This window comes from Equus quagga, chromosome 12, assembly GCF_021613505.1.
Source record: "Equus quagga isolate Etosha38 chromosome 12, UCLA_HA_Equagga_1.0, whole genome shotgun sequence".
NCBI classification, from domain to species: Eukaryota; Metazoa; Chordata; class Mammalia; order Perissodactyla; family Equidae; genus Equus; species Equus quagga.
This window is the reverse complement of record NC_060278.1, coordinates 7,983,256-8,007,768: the sequence shown is the minus strand read 5'-3', so window position 1 is coordinate 8,007,768 and position 24,513 is coordinate 7,983,256. Positions and strand designations below refer to the sequence as shown.

The 24,513-nt window shown below is 39.1% G+C and overlaps 1 protein-coding gene across 3 annotated transcripts in view; it reads right to left on the bottom strand.

Moving 5' to 3' along the window:
• The window catches only part of ODAD2 (outer dynein arm docking complex subunit 2), a 184,577-nt gene that overhangs the window by 106,300 nt on the left and 53,764 nt on the right, over positions 1-24,513 (bottom strand). For all 3 annotated transcript variants that reach the window (XM_046679611.1, XM_046679610.1, XM_046679612.1), the window contains exons 11-14: positions 6,521-6,667; positions 5,709-5,918; positions 1,908-2,150; positions 1,454-1,564 (exon numbers count right to left, since the gene is read on the bottom strand). In XM_046679611.1, the coding sequence (XP_046535567.1) occupies positions 1,454-1,564; positions 1,908-2,150; positions 5,709-5,918; positions 6,521-6,667 (711 nt within the window). The remainder of the gene's footprint in view (positions 1-1,453; positions 1,565-1,907; positions 2,151-5,708; positions 5,919-6,520; positions 6,668-24,513) is intronic.

The window sequence follows — 24,513 nt, the reverse complement described above, 5'->3', positions numbered from 1 at the left end:
ATTAGTATAGGTTTGCTATCATCCTAAGCATACAGTTGGTCTCTGAGGCCATGTAAGACAGATGCATGTCATGTATCATTCATGAGGGCCACTAGAAGAAATTGTCACTGCAATAAACCATGAGTCACCTGCCATGTTATATTCTATGTGTGGCTTTCAGTTCTGTTTCAGCTACAACTTTCAAAAATTAATCACTATTTCTAACTGACCCTTAATGCTTACTCATAGGAGGCAGATATACAAATCAAGGCTATATATCCATGTTATAAGCTGTGTCCCCTCAAAATTCATATGTTCTAACCCCCATACCTCAGAATGTGACTGTATTTGAAGATAGGGACTTTAAAGAGGTAAGTAAGGTTAAACGAGATCATTGAGGTTGGCTCTGGTGTCCTTAAAAGAAGAGGATATCAGGACACGGAGGAAGGACTTATGTGAAGACAGAGAATTACACATGAACATGAAGACGGTCATTTACAAGCCAAGGAGAGAATCCTCAGAAGGAACCAACCCTGTTGACACCTTGATCTTCTAGCCTATTATGAACTGTGACAAAACCAATTTCCTTTGTTTAAGCCAGTGTGTGGTCCTTTGTTATAGCAGCCCCGGAAAACTAATACAACCCTCTACTGACAGGAGCCCCTTCTCCGATTTTATCATCGTGGTGTACTCTCTCACTTGGCACATTTTAAAATACGTTCTATTCCCGAAACTTATTTTGGAAATCTATTCCAATTAGGTAGAAGCTGGCGTGGCCAGTAACCAGTCATATAGTAATTTGTCAAGGCCATCTTTTCTTACCCTTTGCTATTCTAATCTGTTTTCTAGTATATCATGAAATTTACAACCCATATAAAGTTAATAAAGATTAAAATAAGTAAATTAACAAAAAGATAAAACAGGAACACAGACACACATGCACTCATTCATCCATCTTGCCTTGGTAGGAAACAAATTTCCCAAGACCACTGTGTTTGAATAGGATATATGAAAAGCAATATACAAATATCAGGTGTACATCACTGTATTTCAATTTCTGTGTAGACTACATCATGTTCAGCACCCAAAGTCTAATTATCATCCTGAAATTTATATAATGTTATAAACCACTGTTACCTCAATTTAAAAAAAAAGCAACATAGAGGCACCAGGTAAGTATTTAGATATTTTACACTAAGTAAATCATTTTAGCAGACAAAGATATATAAGTGTCTCATAGAATTGTAAATAACCACACACGTTGAAGCAAGTTTCTCTCTGACATATACAGGAGGCATCTGTCATGGGCACAGGACAGTGGTTCTCAGACTTGTGAGTACATGAAAATCCCTGGGGGTTCTTGTTAAAAATGCAGATACAGCATCCCACCCCCAGAGAATGAGACCTCGTGTTTAGAAACACTGCCTTAAACTAGATGAAGAAGAACACCACGACTGTGCAGAGTCCATCGGACCTGGTAGATGGCCATGGCGCAGTGTTCCTGCAGCTGCTCATTCTCACTGTTCAGGTTCTTGACCAGATTCTCAATTATCCTTTCTGCTTTGATTGAAGCTCGGTAACTTTCCTAGGAAAAGAAACTTAAGTATTTATGGGTGTATAATGCATGAATATAATAAGCACCTATTCACATTCATTAATAGTTACAGCGAACAAACTTTCTTGGTAAATAAACGCCACAGTCCAAGTTTAACACATCAATATAATGATAAGAGAATTCAGTCAACATTTTCAAAAATATATCACACAGGTACCAACATAATTAATGTTCTATTAGTTTGATATAATTTCTAAAAAAATGCTGACTTCTTGAAAAAGAACCCTTGGCTGTCATGACCACCTTAAAAGTTACTTTCAACTAAAGAAATCAAAGTAAGTGAAAGCAAGGGAAGCAGCGCTGGCCTGAGTACCTCTGACGCACATTCTTGCAACGTCCCCACCACCGGAATTAGCACGTTTTCATGAGAAGTCTTCAGTAACTGAGCCAACAAAGGAATGCCCCCGGCTTTCCGAATGGCTTCTTTATTTGCATAACTCTTACTGCAGCTCCACAGTGCCAGCGCCCCGCAGCGAGCCACTTCCATGTCTCTGGTCTCATACAGACTCGACTGAGCAGGCTCTGTTGAATTCTGCCCACAGTCAAGTAGAGCGACCTACAAGAATAGGTAAATACAAGGGACTTGGGAATCTTTAACATATAACAATGCATTCTGCAATAGCTACAGGGTTGCTACCAAGCTCAGCTCCACCAAAAATAAGAACACTTTTAAAAATTAACTTTCATACTACACAGCAGCCAGTGAAAGCAAAAAAAAAAAAAAAAAAAAAAAAAAAAAAAAAAAACCCTAAAAAACATCCACCCAGATTTGGGAGCTTTCATGTTTCCTTCCCACAATAAATTTAATCCCACCAAGATAGTATGTTCTTAACACGACTCTAACATTTACATTAGCAAGATTTGTAAACCACATCACCAGCCCTGGTATCTTAGAAAATTAAGGTCTCTAAAGTCACTAGGACTTTCTAGCAAGAGATGAATGGATTTCACCTTCTTAAAAACGTGAGAACTCCAGCCCTCCACCTGTGCTACCAAAAGCAACCAAACCAAATGGCACAGCTGCCAGGATCCTCTCTTTTCTTTGCAATAAACAAAGTCACTGAAGATCTTAAGGGAAAGGCAATTCATCTGGCTATAGCAGTGTCAGTGTACTTCATGGACGAAGTGAAGCCAGGTCTCCCAGAGGTGTCTATCCTACACGTGTCTACTCCATTCATCTCTTTCTGCAGGCCAAGTTCCATGGATACTGTCCACATAATCATGACCACCAATCCCAATTTTACAAAGGAGTAGCCCAGACTAAGCAGAGTCTCTGATTCCTAATTCCAAATTCCTGGAAGAGAGATCTGGTAGGAGCAGTGCTGAGTCCAGTGTACACTCATGGTGTAATTAGTTATGGCCCAAGGAATGACAGGAGTGAGAAATATTTACACGGCCTTTAGGTGTCTACTGGGGATGCAACATCAATGCAGGAAAGAAATTCTAAGATAATGGGATTGAACATAGGCAGAAAGCCTAAAGGCATCTCTTTTACAGTGACTCCCTCATTTTCTCTATAAAGTCCAAACTCCATAGCTCATTGGCTAAGGCCCTGTGTGATCACCCTGGACCTCTATCTTCATCTCTCACTACTCAGCCCACCTCACATGGCCATATTAAACTACCTGTAGTTTCCAAATACACAGTGTTGATTCCCAGCTCTGGGCCTTTACCAACATGGCTTCATCTTCATAAAATGCTTTTCCCTGGTATGTCCTCCTGACAAATACCTACTCACCTTTCAAGACTCAGCAAAGGCAACAACTCCTCTCTCCAGCCTTTCTTGACCCTCCTCCTCCAAGTAGAGTCAATTGATCACCCATCTCTGCTGTTGCTCCACTATTTTCAGTGCTGACACCCATGAAATACCTAAAACTAACCATTACACTTACATCTTTTCCTGCAGTCCCCCAACCCCACATCTTCACCACCACAAGACTGTGACATCACTGTGGTCAGGGACATACATTTATTTATATTTATATTCCCACCTCCTAGTTCTGCACCTCACACACATTTCAAGAAATGTTTGAAATAGTTTTCAGTGAAAGGGTCAAGCAGGTTATACATACAGAGGAACAGAGAAACTTGCCACAAGACCAACAACACTGGATCTTACAATATTTCACTGCCTGGATGCATTCTCCCTGCTTGCTCAGACTTTGTCTTCTGCCACGTCTTCTTATTGGGCCTGCCGCTCCAGAGACTGACCTCCATCTAGGTGCCCAAACTCCACTGTGGCCAGCGCCCTCCTGCCTCTCTGATCTTGAACTTGATTCCCTTGCTCTGGTGCCATAACCAGCTCACCACTTCATCTCTGTATTGAGTGATCTCCTTCATTTCCAGTTTTAGTTGGGGGCTCTTGGCAGTACGTCATCTACCCCGGCCTCATACCTAGCAAACCAAAAATGGATCCCCAATCCTAGTCCTTCCCAGATGTGTCATCAACTCAGCGATTACAAGCTTATTATTAGTCTATCCAGTATTGGTCTTTCCTGTTCCTAATTTAGCTATTACTTAAAATTAAATTAAAATGTGCATTTCTGTCTTGACTAGGTTAATACAGTTGTCCAAACTCCAGGTCCCCAAATATGATGCATAGGACTTCCATAAAAACATAGTTTAGTTTTATATTACATTATTCATTCTTATAATTTAATGGCAATAGTTTCAGTGGACAGCCACAACAGCCTACCATGTGATTTCATTATTTAAGCTAAATAATGATAATCATAGTAATAATCACCTTCCTCCAATATTTTATTATGAAAATTTTCAAATGTACACAAAGGCTGAATGAACTGTACAGTAATTGTACAGCAACATCCATATATCCACCTCATAGGTTCTATAATTTACATTCTGCCATATTTGTTTTACCATAGAGCTAACCATCTATTCATCTATCTCTTCAGCTATGTCATCTTATTTTTGAAGCAAATAATTACAATTTACAGTGTTCTACAGATTACAAGTGAATACACAGAATGTCTTTTAGTAAATTTCTGTACACATTTCACTGCGTACATATTCACATTAAATCCACATTAATTCAATAGGTATCCATTAACCCTTTATATGTGTAAAGTTCTGGCCTAAGTGCTGTGGATGACACTAACATAAACAAGACCTCTCCCATCTTAGGGAACTGAAAGTGCAGAAGTGGAGACAATCCAGTAGCATAAAAGCTGTGGGAGACACACAAGATCTACTGAGCCTTACCAAGGAGGATGAAAATGCAAATCCATATTGCACATTATTAAGGCCTTTCCTGCTGGGGCAAGGTGTTGAGCAGAATGCAAACTTTTTTCTTTCAGTGATAATTATTGAAACCAAAATTTTTCTGATTATAAAAGTAATATTTATACAACAAACTGGCAAGTGTAGAAAAATAGGAAGAAAATCTGGTAATCACTTCAGAGAAAATCATTGTGAATAATTTTGTGTACATATTTCAGGTGTTTTTTCTATACTTGTTAGGTGGCTCTTTAAAAATTGGGATCATAGGTATCATCAGGTTTTAATCTTGTTATGATTTTTTACATAAGATTGAATATACATTTATACCTTCTTACTAAATAAACTTCTAGAACATATACTGATAGCTAATGAAATATGTTTCTTATGGATATACTGCAAATTATTTTACTAACATCATATTGTAAAACACACTGAAGTTTTCAGTTGTCATTCTGGCAGATAACAATGAGATAAACAAGTACCTGCAGCTCTGACTGTCTTCTTGGGGGACAGTTCTCACAGTGAGGTCACCACGTCAGAGGTCATGGGCTACCAGACTGTCTTCCACAGTGCGGGGTCCCCCCCTCCCCTTACCAACACTGCACACACACGTGGATATATCCCCACCAGTGTGAAACGTGAAAACTACATCTATCTCTTAACATTTATATTTCTTTGAAAAATGAACATGTTTTTTGGTCGTTTGCTAATGTAAATATACAAAAATAATTTTAAAGGACATGTTATACAAAAAGAAGCATTCCCAGAACACACCCTATGCTTATTTAACGTCCAGGAGTGGGCAGGAGGGGCGGCAGGGAGTTGACGTCTCGGTGGCAGCTGGTGTGCTGATGACAACGTCAAAGGTACTCACCAGTTTGGTGATGCCTCCGTGGCTTCTCACCGCCCGCCGGGCTCTTCTAAACTTGGCAACATTCGCAATTGTCTCAGCTGCCAAACATTTCAGAGTCTTATATGGAGAATCAAGTATTTTAACCATAATTGGTAAACCCCCAAGGTCAACAATATTACGTCTGATTTGAGGATTATGACTGATTTCCTTCAGGATTTTTAATGAACCAATCTAAATGAGAAAAAAAGTTACAGATGAATGAGTGCTTAATACATAGCCAGTGCTATACTTTTAAAAATTCCAAGTCTACCTAAAATCCTTCCCCAATTAAGTCTTTTAAAGAAATAGTTTCTATTCCAAGGTGTTACACATATCCTTCATATTTTCCTTTAGTTACGTAAACAAACATTCATCATTTAAAAAGCACATGCTATAGTCATGTGCTACATAACGACATTTTGGTCAACGACAGACCACATATGTCAGTGGTCCCATAAGATTAGTACCATTTAGCTCAGGTGTGTAGTAGGCTATACCATCTACGTTTGTGTAAGTCACTCTAGGATGTTTGCACAATGATGAAATTGCCTAACAACACATTTCTCCGAATGTATCCCTGTTGTTAAGCGACACATGACTGTAATATAAAAGAACCAGGAGAGAAAGACGAAAAGCAGAGAGATGAGGAGATCAGCCAACAGAAGTAGCAGGCTATCGGTAATAATAGTAGATAAAACACGAAACAGGCAGGAGGAGAGACGGACACTTAGTGCTAAGAGAATCCTGAGAAGGTACGAACCAGGTTCCTCATCCACTGTGACAAAGCCACTCACCTTACATTTGACTTCATCTGTATCAAGTAAATTGATTAAAACTTCAAGGCCTCCAACATCCCTGATTGCCAACTGGCAGGTCTCATGTGCTAAGTTGAAATCCTTCATTGAACACAACGCAATCACTGTAGCTGTCTGATTTCCTCCCTGTGAAGACGCAAGGCCATGGAAAGTTTAAATAAGATCACATTCCCATAGAAATTTACTAAATGTTTATGAATCCATGAACTGGGAAGTGTGTCTCCCCATACACACAGCATATGAAATTTTTTTAAGTTCTCTGAGTGGATTATAATTTGTTAAATGAATCATGTAGAGCTGACACACGAAAAAGCTGTACAGAGTGTCATAAAACATTATTCCAATTAAAAGTCAACATTTAGGGTGCCTGGACTTCCCATAGACATCCTTGGGGACACAGTTGGAGCTCCAGCACCTGGCTCTGCGGCGCGGGGGAAGGCACTGGGGTCCCGCATCTCCCAGGCAGGGAAAGCCTCTGCTCGCCATTAGCAGGGAGGCCACGCCCAGAATCCAGGACAAAGGGAAGCTCCCTATGGGCAGATTCCCCCGGGGCGGCTCCAGACTGCAAGCTGCTGCTGGGCTCACAGTCTCCGGTGCACAGCTTAGTGTAGGGGGCGCCTGGACTTCCCATAGATGTGCTTGGGGAGATGGTTGGAGCTCCAGCACCTGGCTCTGCGGCACGGGGGAAGGCTCCGGGGTCCCGCATCTCCCTGGCAGGGAAAGCCTCTGCTCGCCATTAGCAGGGAGGCCACACCCAGAATCCAGGACAAAGGGAAGCTCCCAGTGGGTGGATTCCCCGGGGCGGCTCCAGACTGCAAGCTGCCGCTGGGCTCACGGTCTCCTGCACACAGGTCAGTGCAGGGGGTGCCTGGACTTCCTGTGGACGCGCTTGGGGACTGGGTGGAGCTCCAACCAGGGGATCGCTCCAGGGTCCCGCACCTGCCCAGCAGGGAGGGCCTCTGCTCGCCATTGGCAGGGAGGCCCCGCCCAGCATTCGGAACACCAGGAAGCTCCCTAGAGCAGAATTCCCCTCAAGGCAGCAGCTTACAAGCCACCACCAGGCCCACGGACTCTGGCCATGTCCCAGACAAGGCAAGGGGCTCCCAGAGATCCCGTGAGAGTGAAGTGGGGCAGAGTAGTGCTCCAGTGAAACGGCTATGTAGCCCAGGGGGGATCTTCAGGTTCTTACAGCAGCCTCAGCGAAAGCCTCTGTACAGCACTAGTGGAGAGGTCCCGACTGGTAATCGCAAGGTGGGAAGGCCCTGGGGCAAAAGCAGCACAGGTGAGCCAATGACAGACTGTAGAAGATACCCATAGCTCTGCTGGGACCTACAGTGGACATGTGATCTGGTGGGCTCTGTTAGGGACAAATCGGAGATTATAGGTGATCCTGCTCCTGGCTGATGGGAAAGCCCACAACACTGCTGCAGACCACAAGGAGGAAGCGTGTCTAGGTGGCCTGCAGCAGTAGGCACCAGCAGCCTGAGGGCCCCTTGCAATTGCCCCCAAACCGACGAGGGACCCTACAGGACCACTGTGACTACGAGGAGGGGTCCAGGCCCAGTCAGTAACAGCTGACAGGGTTCCTGGTTGGGGCAGTCTAAACAGCTGCCCCCCACACACACACACCAGTCGCAACAAGTGAAAGCAGCAACTAAACTCTATCTCTATGCGGAGGCACAAATCCATGCCATAAAGCAGTATGAAAAAATATATTAAATCTCCAGAACAGAAGGAAAATGATAAGCACCCAGAAAACAATCCCAAAGACAATGAAATCTATAACCTAAATGACGATGATTTCAAAACTGCCATTATGAAAAAACTCAACGACCTAAAAGAGAATTCAGATAGACAACTCAATGAGTTCAGGAGCTATGTCACAAAAGAACTTGACACTAGAAAGAAGAACCAATTAGAAATACTGGAGATGAAGAACACAATGGAGGAGATTAAGAAAAATCTGGACTCTCTGAACAGTAGGGTCAATAATATGGAGGACAGAATTAGCAATTTGTAGGATAGGAATATAGAAATGCTGCAGGCAGAGGAGGAGAGAGAATTAAGACTAAAAAGAAATGAAGAAACTCTCCGAGAATTATTCAACTCAATTAGGAGATGCAACATAAGGATTATAGGTATACCAGAGGGAGAAGAGAAGGAGAAGGGGGCAGAAGGCCTGTTCAAAGAAATAATAGCTGAGAACTTTCCAAACTTGGGAAGAGAGATGGAACTTCACGTCACAGAAGCTAATAGATCTCCAAACTTTGTTAACGCAAGAAGACCAACCCCAAGACATATAGTAGTGAAACTAGCAAAAGTCAACGACAAAGAGAAAATACTAAGGGCAGCCAGGCAGAAGAAAATAACTTACAAAGGAAACCCCATAAAGCTATCAGCAGATTTCTCAGGAGAGACCTTACAGGCTAGAAGAGATTGGAATGAAATATTCAAAACTCTGAAGGACAAAAACCTGCAGCCAAGAATACTCTACCCAGCAAAAATATCCTTCAAATATGATGGACAAATAAAAACTTTCCCAGATAAACAAAAGTTAAGGGAGTTCATCACCACAAAACCTTCTCTTCAAGAATTGCTCAGGAAGAAACTCATTCCTGAAAAATCAAAAAAAGGAAAGGGGTTACAAAATCTAGAACAAAGGAGATAAGCAGAAGGACAATAACACAAAGTAACAGCTCTCCATCAGGACAAAATGCAAAAGAACCGGAAAACAAGTGATAAAATGGCAACAGTAGGCCCCCACATTTCAATAATCACACTAAATGTGAATGGATTGAACTCTCCAATCAAAAGGCACAGAGTGGCAGGATGGATCAAAGAACAAGATCCAATAATATGCTGCCTCCAGGAAACACACCTCAGCCCCAAAGACAAACAGAGACTCAGAGTGAAGGGATGGAAGACAGTACTCCAAGCTAATAATGAACAAAAGAAAGCAGGTGTTGCCATACTTATATCAGACAAAGTAGACTTCAAAGCAAAACAGATAAAGAAAGACAAAGAGGGGCAGTATATAATGATAAAAGGGATGTTCCACCAAGATGACATAACAGTTATAAATATATACGCACCTAACACAGGAGCACCAAAATTCATAAAGAAACTATTAACAAAACTAAAAGGAGACATCAACAGCAATACAATAATAGTAGGGGACCTCAACACCCCATTAACACCAATGGACAGATCATCCAGACAGAAAACCAACAAGGAAATTATAGAATTAAATGAAAAATCAGATCAGATGGACCTAATAGAAATATATAGGAAACTTCATCCAAAAACAGCAGGTTACACATTCTTCTCAAGCGCACATGGAACATTCTCAAGGATAGACCATATCTTGGGAAACAAAGCAATCATCAATAAGTTCAAGAGGGTTGAAATAATATCAAGCATCTTTTCTGATCACAATGCTATGAAACTAGAAATCAACTATAAGATTAAAGCTGGGAAAGGGCCAAAAATGTGGAGACTAAACAACATGCTACTGAACAAACAATGGATTATTGAAGAAATTAAAGAAGAAATCAAATATTATTGGGAGACAAATGAAAATGAAAACACACTGTACGAAATTATTTGGGATGCAGCAAAGGCAGTCCTAAGAGGGAAATTCATTGCAATACAGGCTCACCTCAATAAGCAAGAAAAATCTCACATAAACAACCTCAAACGACACCTAACGGAATTAGGAAAAGAAGAACAAACAAAGCCCAAAGTCAGTAGAAGGAGAGAAATAATAAGAATTAGAGCAGAAATAAATGATATTGAAACAAAAAAGACAGTAGAAAGAATCAATGAAACAAAGAGTTGGTTCTTCGAAAAAATTAAGAAAATCGACAAACCCTTAGCCAGACTCACTAAAGAAAAGAGAAGTCTCAAATAAATAAAATTAGAAACAAGAGAGGAGAAATCACAACAGATACCGAAGAAATACAAAGGATCATAAGAGAATACTATGAAAAACTATATGCCAACAAATTGAACAACCTAGAAGAAATGGATAAATTCCTAGCCTCATACAACCTACCCAAACTGAATCAGGAAGAAATAGAGAATCTGAATAGACCAATCACAAGTAAAGAAATAGAAACAGTAATCAAAAACCTCCCCCAAAATAAGAGTTCCAGGACCAGACGGCTTCTCTGGAGAATTCTACCAAACATTCAAAGAAGATTTAATACCTATCCTTCTCAAACTGTTCCAGAAAATAGAAGAAGATAGAGCACTCCCTAATACATTCTATGAAGCCAACATCACACTGATCTCCTGACAAGGACAACACAAAGAAGGAAAACTACAGGCCAATATCACTGATGAACATAGATGCAAAAATCCTCAACAAAATATTGGCAAACAGAATACAGCAATATATCAAAAAGATTATACACCATGATCAAGTGGGATTTATACCAGGGACACAGGGATGGTTCAACATCCGCAAGTCAATCAACGTGATTCACCACATTAACAATATGAGAAACAAAAACCACATGATCATCTCAATAGATGCAGAGAAAGCATTTGACAAGATCCAACATCCATTTATGATAAAAACCCTCAATAAAATAGGTATAGAAGGAAAGGAAAGTACCTCAACACAATAAAGACCATGTATGACAAACCCACAGCCAACATCATACTCAATGGACAAAAACTGAAACCCATTCCTCTCAGAACAGGAACAAGAAAAGGGTGCCCACTTTCACCACTCTTATTCAACATAGTACTGGAGGTGTTGGCCAGAGCTATTCGGCAGGAAAAAGAAATAAAAGGAATCCAAATAGGCAACGAAGAAGTAAAACTCTCGCTGTTTGCAGACGACATGATCTTATATATAGAAAACCCCAAAGAATCCATAGAAAAACTATTAGAAACAATCAACAACTACAGCAAAGTTGCAGGGTATAAAATCAACATACATAAATCAGTAGCATTTCTATATGCTAACAATGAACTAACAGAAAAAGATCTCAAGAACTCAATTCCATTCACGATCACAACAAAAAGAATAAAATACCTTGGGATAAATTTAACCAAGGAAGTGAAAGATCTGTACAACGAAAACTACAAGACCATCTTGAAAGAAATCGACGACGACATAAAGAGATGGAAAGACATTCCATGCACATGGGTTGGAAGAATAAACATAGTTAAAATGTCCATACTACTTAAAGCAATCTACAGATTCAACGCTATCCCAATCAGAATTCCAATGTCATTCTTTACAGAAATGGAACAAAGAATCCTAAAATTCATATGGGGCAAGAAAAGACCCCAAATTGCTAAAGCAATCCTGAGAAAGAACAACAAAGCTGGAGGCATCATAATCCCTGACTTCAAAACATACTACAAAGCCACAGTAATCAAAACAGCATGGTACTGGTACAAAAACAGATGCACGGATCAATGGAACAGAATTGAAAGCCCAAAAATAAAACCACACATCTATGGACAGCTAATCTTTGACAAAGGAGCTGAGGGCCTACAATGGGGAAAAGAAAGTCTCTTCAACAAATGGTTCTGGGAAAACTGGACAGCCACATGTAAAAGAATGAAAATCGACCATTCTTTTTCACCATTTACTAAAATAAACTCAAAATGGATCAAAGACCTAAAGATTAGGCCTGAAACATTAAGTCTTCTAGAAAAGAATATTGGCAGCACACTCTTTGACATCAGCTTCAAAAGAATCTTTTCAGACACCATAACCCCTCACGTGAGGGAAACAATAGAAAGAATAAATGAATGAGACTTCATCAGGCTAAAGAGCTTCTTCAAGGCAAGGGAAAACAGGATTGAAACAAAAAAACAGCCCACTAATTGGGAAAAAATATTCACAAGTTATTTATCCGACAAAGGGTTAATCTCCATAATATACAAAGAACTCACACAACTCAACAATAAAAAATCAAATAACCCAATTACAAAATGGGCAGGGGACATGAACAGACATTTCTCCAAAGAAGATATATGGATGGCCAATAGACACATGAAAAGATGCTCATCATCACTAATCATCAGGGAAATGCAAATCAAAACTACACTAAGATATCACCTTACACCTGTTAGAATGGCAAAAATATCCAAAACCAAGAGTGACAAACATTGGAGAGGCTGTGGAGAAAAGGGAATCCTCATACACTGTTGGTGGGCATGCAAACTGGTGCAGCCACTATGGAAAACAGCATGGAGATTCCTCAAAAAGTTAAGAATAGAAATACCTTATGACCCAGCCATCCCACTACTGGGTATCTATCCTGAGAACCTGAAATCAGCAATTCCAAAAGTCCCATGCACCCCTATGTTCACTGCAGCATTATTTACAATAGCCAAGTCATGGAACCAACCTAAGTGCCCAGCAACTGATGATTGGATAAAGAAGATGTGGTATATATATACAATGGAATACCACTCAGCCATAAAAAAGGACAAAGTCATCCCATTCACAACAACATGGATAGACCTTGAGAGTATTATGTTGAGTGAAATAAGCCAGACAGAGAAAGACGAACTCTGTATGACTCCACTCACAGGTGGTAGTTAACATATGGACAAAGAGAACTGATCGGTGGTTGCCAGGGGAAAGGGGGGTGGGGGAAGGGCACTAGGGGTGAATTGGTGCACCTACAACATGACTAATAATAATGTACAACTGTAATTTCACAAGGATGTTAACTTTTATAACCTTAATAAAAATACACACACACACACAAAAAGTCAACGTTTAAAGATGGTCCATCTGCTTTAAACAGCTACAACATTAGGCAGTATTAGTATATTAAATAGGGTCAAGGGGCAAGCCTTAAAAGATCAACTGAGGAAAGGGAGTTTCATTAGAGGAAATAGGCAGTCCCTATGGTTCTTGAACAGGGTTCTTGCAATGCAAACCATGTCAGAAATTACTCTTACAGATGTATGTAGAATGGTCTGGAACAGGGAAAACCTAAAGAAAAGGAAACCACGTGGGAGGCAATACAACAATCCATATTGGGACCAAGGGTAAGTGGAGTAAGCGCTGGGGGCTGAGGAAAGAGGAAGAAATTCCATTAAGACTTGGAGATGACCTGATGGGTGGATGAAGGAGGAAAAAAGAAAGCTTCGCAGTCTTGAGCGAACTGCTGGCTAAATGTAGAGAATCATTGATGAGAATCAATGTAGCAAATCACTGTCTGCTTAGGCAACCACCACATATAAAGAGTAGTAGGGAAGTGCTCATTGCAGATAAAACAATCTGAGAGATGAAAATATTTAATGATCGATCAGTGACGCAGACCTGCCGGGAACTTAAAATTGGAATTTGCAGCAGGAATTCTTAGGCAACATCCACTGATCTTTAATGCTTTGAAAACCTCCAGAAGAACATAGTATAGTGCATATTATTTCTACGGCTACTAAGACTGGTGGGTAAATGAGAGTTCCAGTATATGCACTGAAATGGTTCATAAGACACAAAAGCAATATTTCTAATGGAGCTAAGAATACACTATTTTTGTAAAAGGTACTCGTAAAAGACAGCTGTGAATTTCTACCTCAAAACAAAGTAGCAAAGGCCTCAAATAAATCTTTCTCTCTTTCCTGAGGGAAGACACCTACAAACTATGTTTATTTTTATTTGCTAATCATTACTTTATATTGCCATATCCAATACATATATATACACACACACACACACACATAATATATAGACATAGCACAAAAAAATGGAAATTATATTCAAGCTGCCCAACCCCCTCCTCCTAATCACACACACACACACGTAAATCCTCTTGTGAATTCAACACTGTATGTTATTTTTAAAATAAGAAACTGAACTGGGATTACTAAGGGCAAGCATCAAAAAGTGAAGAGGGAAAGATTTTAGACTTCAGCCTTTCCAGAAAATTCCCTCCACATCTCTGAAAATGTTATGAACCACTATCCTGTGGTGACATCAGTGACAATTTCCAATTTTCATAATTTTCTTCCGGGTAATCTAGGCTGTCCTATACATTCAAGATTAAGTTTAGAATGACAAGAGACTTAATTTTACTATTCACATTTAAAATAATAAGTTTTGTTCTTATAGCTCTTAGTGTCTTTTTTTCGATATCAGGAGAAATTTTAACACCACCAATTTTCCTACAGTGGGTTTTGAAACAAAATAATAAATCCTCTACTTATTACTATCAGCTTCATGAACTCCCTTGCTTGGGGACACAGGACTCCCACACATTAGCACTTCTGGTGCCTCTTTTAGAAAATAAAAGGCAGATAGTTGGTAAGCTGTAAAGAAGAATCTAAATGCTAACCATAATTAATTCAAGAAAATATTAGAGAAAAAAGAAAATAAGAAAAACAATTCATTAAACAAGTCTCTTTTTCTGAATTTAAATGGTTTAAAGGAGCCAGACAGTTCCCCTGTGGTACCTGAGAGAAGAGAGCTGGGTTCCTCTATCAAAAGTCTGAAAATGCAAACCAAGAGCTTCAGGTAAAGAAAGTTCTTTAGGCAATGGCCTTAGACTCAAGCATGACTAGAAAGCAAGAAGCTGTCAAATGGTGCATTACGCCTCAGTCAAGCCAAGAGCATCCTCCCACCCCAGGCCCAACTCCCTACAGAAGAATGTACTGTGTCGACATTCTCAGTTGTGAATGATTGAGGACCTTCTTGACCGCTATTCTTACATTCTATTGTCTTTGGTAGCAATTTTCTACCTATACACTCAGCACAATTCTTGTTTCCCATTTCATTTCAAGGTCTCTTAATTTTTCTCTTCTAGACTATCTCCATCTTCTGTGCTTTATTTCACTATTTACACTATAACCAATGAAATAAATTTTCTTAAAGTCCCGTAACTGCAGCAGGTGCCCAAAAGGTAAGATTTTATATTTTCCTGAATTATCTCTAGGCCAATTTTGAAGCCAAAGGATGGAAAATTGACATTTATCATTAAGAAGTTAGATCCTTACAGAAAAAAATTTCTGTAAATCATCAGCTTTTTCTGAAATCTGGAAACATATTCATAGGCTTGAGGGATTTTTTTTAGAACAGTTTTATATTAGGGAAAGTTAGTTTTTCCACATTTCAGGATTTAGTTCTACTCTTGTCACTGACCACACTCCCCAAAGGATTATAAATCTTTCAGAATGAATACCAGAGAATGGGAGCCAAAATATTCAACATACAGAGCCACAAATGTTAGCCAATTGCTATTCTTTAAATACCAGCTATGTCAAAGGATTTTCAAATGTTCGTTCTACTTTGACCAAATGCCATAAACATCTAACTGTGGAGAAGCAGTGAAAATATACTCCTTTTTCAATTAAACCTCCCCTGAGAATGTAATTAGTTGCCAATACTTATTTTCACATTCTATCATGCATTTGCATTTGTGAGCTTTTAAGAGCTGGAGAAAACACAGTAAAATACGATTTTACTAGCTTCTGAAGGGTTTGAAGAATGCTTCCAATAAGCTTTTCCACTTCTTAAATTAATGCAATTCTTTTTCTAGTTGTCTTCCTGCCCCTGCTTCTTCTCAGACATCTCCAGGCTCCGTCAGCCTTTCAGATGTTATGCAGTTCACATTCCTTTCTACAGCAAGGAGGTATTCATTTTCACAATCAGGTTTCAAACATTCAAAGGTTGAATGAATATTACTTTCTCTCACTTTTCTCAAAATTTCTTTTTGAAAGACAAGATGAAGACAGGACATTTTTCTAAATAATGTTTTTCACTGTTTTAAATAAAAGTTTTGATATTAAAAAGTATTACTTTATCTGAAATACAGGGTAATACCCACCCCCATGCCCCCCACCTCCGCTGATAAGGAAGAAATAAACATTTCCTAAGTTGAGATGAAGAATATATTCAAGAGTAACTCAAGGAGTAAGCTCCCTCAAATCATTTTTGTAGTCTTTCATTCAACAAATTTTCACACACACTCTTCACTGAGTCTGATGCTAGGTGATACAGACATCCCGGTAAACAAGAACAGACATGGTCTTTGCCTTCACAAGGTTCACAGTTTAGTGGAGAAGAAAGGTTTTAATTTTTTACGCCTGTCCCATTAAATGAAAACCTTACATCTCAGAAGTGCTATAAGGGAGAGAGACACGGGGCTATGGAAGCCCACGAGAGGGGACTTTAACAGGGCTGGGGGCATCAGGGAAAGGTCCCTGAGGAAAGCACTTCTGTACTGAGGTCTGGACAAAGAGTAGGAGCTTTCCCTGGTGGAGGAGGAGAGAAGTAATGAAAGGCACACCGGTCAGAGGGAAGAGTATGTGCAAAAGCCCTACAGTGGAGTGGAGCATGGTATGTTTCAGACCTAAAGACGGCCAGTGTGGCTGAGACCTGCGGGCGGCAGAGCTGTGCAAGATGAGCTGAAAAACTAGGTGGGCAACAGAACCTGCTGGGCCCATAGGCCAGGTTGAGAATTTTAATCCTTATTCAAAATTGATAGGAAATATTCAAGGGTTGTCATTTTGTTGGGGAGGGGGAGAACTAACATAGCCTGAGTGCATTTTTAAAAGCTTATTACAGCTGAAGAGGCCCCTGGGTGGAGGGGGCAATCGCAGACATGTGGAGACCATGAGGTTACTGCAGCTATCCAGAGAAAAGGGTAACTTGGATTAGGACGTTGAGGTGATCCATCGTGTGTCATAAAGGTACTTGGTTCAGAAAAGGATACTATGAAGCTAGCAGGTGAAACTCTGATGGGCACCCACACTCAGAGGGCCATTATTCCAAGCTACTGTCAGAGCTCTGCATGACAGTGGGGAGACAAGAAGACAGGCAGAGGCACGATTGGGAACAGAGGCCTCTCTTTTCCTGTTCCCCACTGTCTGCAGTCAAGAGGCAGCGGGTGAGACCTGGTAAGGTGACACAACCATCACACAGCCATCCAACTGGCTTTCAATGTTCTCAGCACTTTTTCCTCCAAACATACCACTCAGAGAGCAAGAGAAGTGAACCCCTGCCAATAGTTATTTATTAATGATGACAGAGGGCCTGGCGCCCAGCACAGAGGTTGGCTTACAGAAACTCTTCATCTCCAAGAATCAGAAATGGTGAAAAGTCAATGCCCAAGTGAGTGGCATACAACTACGTAAGTCAAGGTAGTAAAATGTACTGCTTTGCTTTCTGTTTATTTGCAAATGGATTTTATACTGATGATTCAGTTTTCATAAATCCAAGACTCAAGAGATGAGACTCAAGAAAACTCCAGGAAGGAAAATGAGAAAATACTTCTCCATAAGAAAAAAGAAATTAGACTCAGAATGTTGTATTACACGTTTGCTAAGAATATTTTTTTTTATCAGGAAAGGGTAATGAACAACACAAGGATTCTCTACACATTCTTTTTAAGTAGCCACAGAACATTTAAAGAAACTGACAGTTTACTGGAACATCCTAGTCACTGTAATGAGCAAAAATATGTAGCAAATGTAACTGTCTTCCTAAAAAGATTCAAAAGAATGAACTGAATAATTATGACAATTAATAAAAATAGCTAAGTAAATTGGCTGGATATAAGGTCAACATTCAAAAAATGAGTAATTCTCCATACACTAAGAAGAACAAATCAAAATCTGTAATTTGAAAAATGTTCCCATGCCATGAGCTAGCCCTGATGGCCTAGTGGTTATTTTAAAGTTCGGCGCTCTCACCACTTCAGCAGCCTGGATTTGTTTCCCAGTTATGGAATCACACCACCCGTCAGTCAGTTACCAGGCTGTGGTGGTGGCTCACACAGAAGAACTAGAAGAATTTACAACTAGTATACAACCATGCACTGGGGCTTTAGGGAGGAAAAAAACCAAAAAACAAAAAGAGGAAGATTGACAACAGATGTTAGCTCAGGGTGAATCTTTCCCTGCAAAAAAAAAAAAGAAAAAAAACACACAAAAACAGATCTATGAGTAAATATCACAAGAAATGTGTTGGAAATATATAAACAAAAAGCCATTAAGTTCTACTAAAGTACATAAAAGAGTCAATAAATGAATGGTCATACCATGTTCCTGAACAGGATATCTCAATGTTATTAAAATCTCAATTTATCCAAAAGTTATTTAGAAAATTCTGTAAACCAATCAAAATCTCAACAGCATTTTTTGAGTTGTTTTTTTTTTAACTTGACTCTCAACTCATTCTAAAGATGATCTGAAATGGAAAATATGCAAAAAGGAGTTTTAAAAATTTGAGGAAAACTCTCTGGCCAATCAAGTATTAAAATATACCAAAACTACAGTAATTAAAACAGCATGGAATTGGCATGGGAACACCCAAATAACCCAATGTGACACAGAAAGATCCAGAAACAAACTCTCACATGTGTGATTACAGTATTTGATAAAGGTAGCATTCTCAGGTCACTGGAGGAAAGAATGGATGAGCCAATAATCTGATCTGGATTAAAGATTTGAATTATTTTTAAGCTATAAAATTACCAGAAGGAAATAGAAAATATTTTATTCTCTTGCAATGGCTTTAGAAAAACCTTCCTAGCTCCTAAGACACAAAATCCATAAGCCACGGATAAAAGAGTTGATATATTTCTTAAGTACAATTTTAAAGCATTTGTAACAAAAGAATAGATTAAAAAGACATATGACAAACTGAGAAAATCTTTGCAAATGAGATAACAAAGGATTAATTTGCATCAACAATCTAAAGACAAACAACCACACAGAAAATTAGGCAAGGTATACAATACAATGGATATTTGACATATGAAAAAATGTATCAATCTTACCAGAAATCAGGAATATGTAAATTCACACAAGATACATTTATCCCCATCAGAATTGGCCAAAATACAAAATAAAAACAGGGAGGAGTGACGTCAGCATCACAGTGGAGGGAGCTCTTCTCTAAGTCTCTCCTCACTAAGATACAACAAAAAGGACATTCATAAACCAATTGAGGGCATCCACACAACACAACAGACATCCAAGAGATCCACTTGGCCAAATGTCTGAAGGTAGGGGTCCTGGACCTCCCCAGGAGGCAGTGGAAGAAGGTAAGTGAATCTCTCCTCCCTCTCCAGTGGCAGTGATCTAGGGTGTGCAACCTTGTGTGGTGGTCAGCAAATAACTCTGAGAAGAGAAGGGGAAAATGCAGCCATCTGTAGGAGTGTTCCACACTGAGGTGGGTAAGCAATTGTGGAGGCAGTTCCTCAAGCCGAGCTACCCAGGCAGGCAGACAGTGAGTGCAGAGCAGGAGCATCTGGGATTGCACACATGAAAGAAAGTGACCCCTCCCCTACCTCACCTGGTGCACTGGCTCAGTCAGTTGGTCAGAGCAGGGGATCCCCACCAGAGTGCCTGCACCTACGTGTATAAAGCAGCTGCAGCCAGCAGACAAACATACATGGGCCCTGTTGGCACAGCTTCCAACAAATAGGCACAATTGCCAGGGGTTACAGTGGGCTCAGAAAACACAGCTTTTGCCCCCTCCAGTGTGGCAGGTGGAATCTGCGACCAGATACTACCACTATGTGACAGCAAAAGTCCACCCATCAAATAGCATGAAGAAGTATATTAACACTCCAGACCAGAAGGAAAAAGTATCCAGAATCAATCCTGAAGTCATAAAAATTTACAATCTAAATTAAAAAGAATTCAAAATAGTTATCATAAAGAAACTCAATGAGTTATAAGAAAACTCAGAAAGACAGTTAAATGAACTCAGGAATAAAATTAATGAACAGAGGGAATTCTTCACAAAAGAGATTGAAACTATATTTTTAAAAAAGCCAATCAGAAATGTTGGAGATTAAGAATACAATGAATGAGATAAAGAAAAACCTGGAGTCCTTGAATACCAGAGCTGACATTATGGAGGACAGAATTAGAAATTTGGAAGACAGAATTAGTAATTTAGAGGACAGAAATATAGAAATGCTTTGGATGCAGGAGGAGAGAGAACTAAAAGAAATGAAGAAATTCTCCCAGAAATATCCAATTCAATTAGGAAATGTAACATAAGGATTATAGGTATTCAAGAGGGAGAAGTGAGGGAGAAAGGAGCAGAGAGCTTGTTCAAAGAAATAATAGCTGAAAACTTCCCAAACTTGGGAAGGAGTTGGAATTACATGTAAATGAAGCTAATATAACTCCTAATTACATCAATGTGAAAAGACCTTCTCCAAGGCATATATTAGTAAAACTGGCAAAAGAGGACAAAAAAAAAAAAAAAACATTAAGGGCAACAAAGCAGAAGAAAATAACCTACAAAGGAACCCCCATGAGGCTTTCAGCAGATTTCTCGCAGAAACATTACAGGCTAGGAGAGAGTGGAATGAGATATTCAAAATAATGAATGATAGAAACTTTCAGACAAGAATACTCTATCCAGTGAAACTATCCTTCAGATACAAGGGAGAAATAAAAACTTTCCCAGGTAAACAAAAGCTGAGGGAGTTGATCACCACAAGATATCCCCTACAAGAAATGATCAAGAAGGCCTTCATACCTGAAAGAAAAAAAATGGTTTATGAAGACTTGAGCAAGGAGATAAATAGACAAAATCAGAAAATTACAACTCTTGATCAGAACAAGTTAGCAAATACTTAATGATATCATTAAAGAAAAAGAGAAGGAAAGCATCAAAAATAACTATGATCACTTCATTTTAATCACAAACTCACAACACAAAACAGAATAAGTTGTAACAACCTTAACTTAGACAGGGAAGAGGAAAGGGATGGAAGCTGCTTAGACTAAGGAAATAAGAGGCTATCAGAAAAAGGACTATCTCACCTATGAGAACTTTTATACAAAACTTCATGGTAACCACTCAACAAAAAATCAGAACAGAGACACATGACAAATAAAGAGAAAACTGAGAAAACCAAAATAGAGAACTAACAAACTGAACTGGCAGTCGGAAATACACAGAGCAGAAACAAGGGAAATACAGAACTGGAAAACAAGGGATAAAACGGCATATTAAGCCCTCATATATCAATAATCACTCTAAATGTAAATGGATTCTCCAATGAAAAGACACAGAGTGGCTGGATGAATTAAAACACAAAACCCAACAATATGCTGCCTCCAGAAAACAAATCTCAGCTATAAAGACAAACACAAGCTTAGAGTGAAGGGGTGGAAGATGATACTCTAAGCTAATGGCAAGCAAAAGAAAGCAGGTGTTTCCATAGTTATATCAGACAAAGCAGACTTCAAGATAAAAAAGGCAATGAGATACAAAGAGGGGCAGTGTATAATGATAAAAGGACACTCCACCAAGAAGACATAACACACAAATATCTATGCACCCAACACAGGAGCACCAAAGTACATAAAGTAACTATTAATTGACCTAAAAGAAGATATTAACAGCAACACAATAAGAGTAGGGGACCTCAACACCCCACCTACAACAATGGATAGATCATCCAGACCGAAAGTCAATGAGGAAATAGTGGGATTAAATGAAAAACTAGATTAGATGGACTTAACAGATAGATGTATGTAGAACACTTCATCCAAAATCAGCAGAATACACATTCTTCTCAAGTGCACATGGAACATTCCTAAAGACAGAGCATGCTGGGAAACAAGGCAAGCCTCAATAAATTTAAGAACATTGAAATCATATCAAGCATCCTTTCTGGCCATAATGCTCTGAAACTATAAGAAAAAAGCTGGGAAAGTGACAAATATGTAGAGTCTAAACAACATGCTACTGAACAACCAATGCATCATTGGAGAAATTAAAAGAGAAATCATAAAATATCTGGAGACAAATCAAAATGAAAACACATCATAGCAACTCATATGGGATGCAGCAAAATCTGTCCTAAGAGGGAGATTCATAGCAATACAGGTCCACCTTAACAGACTAGAAAAATCTCAAATAAGTAATCTCAAACTACATTTAACAGAATTAGAAAAAGAAGAACAACAAGAGCCCAAAGTTAGCAGAAGGAGGGAAATAAAAAAAATTAGAGCAGAAACAAATGAAATTGAAACCAAAAAATCAGTAGAAAGGATCAATGAAACAAAGAGCTAGTTCTTGGAGAAGATAAACAAGATTGACAAACCCTTACCTAGAATCACTAAGAAAAAAAGATAAAAAGCTCTAATAAATAAAATTAGAAATGAAAGAAGAGAAATTACAACGGATACCACAGAAATGCAAAGGATTATAAGAGAATACTATGAAAAACTATATGCCAACAAATTAGACACTCTAGAAGACATGGATAAATTCTTGGACTCATACAACCTCCCAAAACTGAATCAAGAAGAATTAGAGAATCTGAATAGACCAATAACAAGTAAACAGATTGAAACAATAATCCAAAACCTCCTCAAAAATAAAAGTCCAGGACCAGAGGGCTTCTCTGGAGAATTCTACCAAACATTCAAAGAAGATTTAACACCTGTCCTTCTCAAACTATTCTAAAAAATTGAAGAAGATGGAACAGTTCCTAACTCATTCTATGAGGCCAACATCACCCTGATCCCAAAGCCAGACTAGGACAACACAAAGAAGGAAAATTACAGGCCAATATTGCTGATGAACATAGGTGCAAAAATCCTCAACAAAATATTGGAAAACCAAATACAACAATACATTAAAAAGATCATACACCAACAAAATATTGGCAAACCCAAATAGAGCAATACATTAAAAGGATCATACACCATGATCAAGTGGGATTTATACCAGGGATGCAGAGATGGTTCAATGTCCACAAACCAATCAATGTGATACACCACATTAACAAAATGAGGAAATAAAAAACCACATGATCATCTCAATAGATGCGGAGAAAGCATTTGACAAGATCTAATATCATTTATGATTTAAAAAACCTCTCAATAAAATGGGTATAGAAGGACCTGAACATAATCAGGGTCATATGACCAACCGACAGCCAATATCATACTCAATGGTAAAAAACTGACAGCCATCCCTCTGAGAATAAGAACAAGACAAACATGCCCACTCTTGCACACTTTTGTGTGTGTGTGAGAGGAAGATTGTCACTGAGCTAACATCTGTGCCAATCTGCCTCTATTTTGTACGTGGGATGCTGCCACAGCATGCTGTGATGAGTGGTGCATATGTCCACATCCAGGATCCAACCCCCAGCCGACCGAAGCAGAGTGCATGGACTTAACCACTATGCCACCAGGCTGGCCTCTCTTGCCACTCTTATTCAACACAGTACTGGTTTTGGTCTGAGCAATTAGGCAAGAAAAAGAAATAAAAGGCATTCAATTTGGCAAGAAAGTAAAACTCTCACTGTTTGCAGATGACATTATTCTATATATAGAAACCCCTAAAAGATCCATAGGAAAACTATTAGAAATAATCAAGAACTATAGCAAAGTTGCAGGTTACAAAATAAACTTACAATAATCAGTTGCATTTCAGGGGCCCACCCAGTGGCACAGTGGTTAACTTCACATACTCTGCTCTGCAGCCCAAGGTTTGCGGGTTCACATCCCAAGTATGAACCTATGCATTGCTCACCAAGCCATGCTGTGGCGGCATCCAGCATACAAAATAGAGGAAGACTGGCACAGATGTTAGCTCAGCAACAATCTTCCTCAAGCAAAAAGAGGAGGATTGGCAACATATGTTACCTTAGGGCCAATCTTCCTCACCAAAAAAAAAAAAAAAAAAATCAGTTGCATTTCTATACTCTAAAAATGAACTAACAGAAACAGAACTCAAGAATACAATCCCATTTATAATTGCAATGAAAAGAATAAAATACCTAGGAATAAATTTAACCAAGGAGGTGAAAGACCTATACAAGGAAAACTATAAGAAATTATTGAAAGAAATCCATGATGACATAAGGAAATGGAATGATATTCCATGCACATGGATTGGAAGAATAAACATAGTTATAATGTCCATTCTGCCTAAAGCAATCTACAGATTCAATGCAATCCAAATCAGAATCCCAATGACATTCTTCACAGACATAGAACAAAGAATC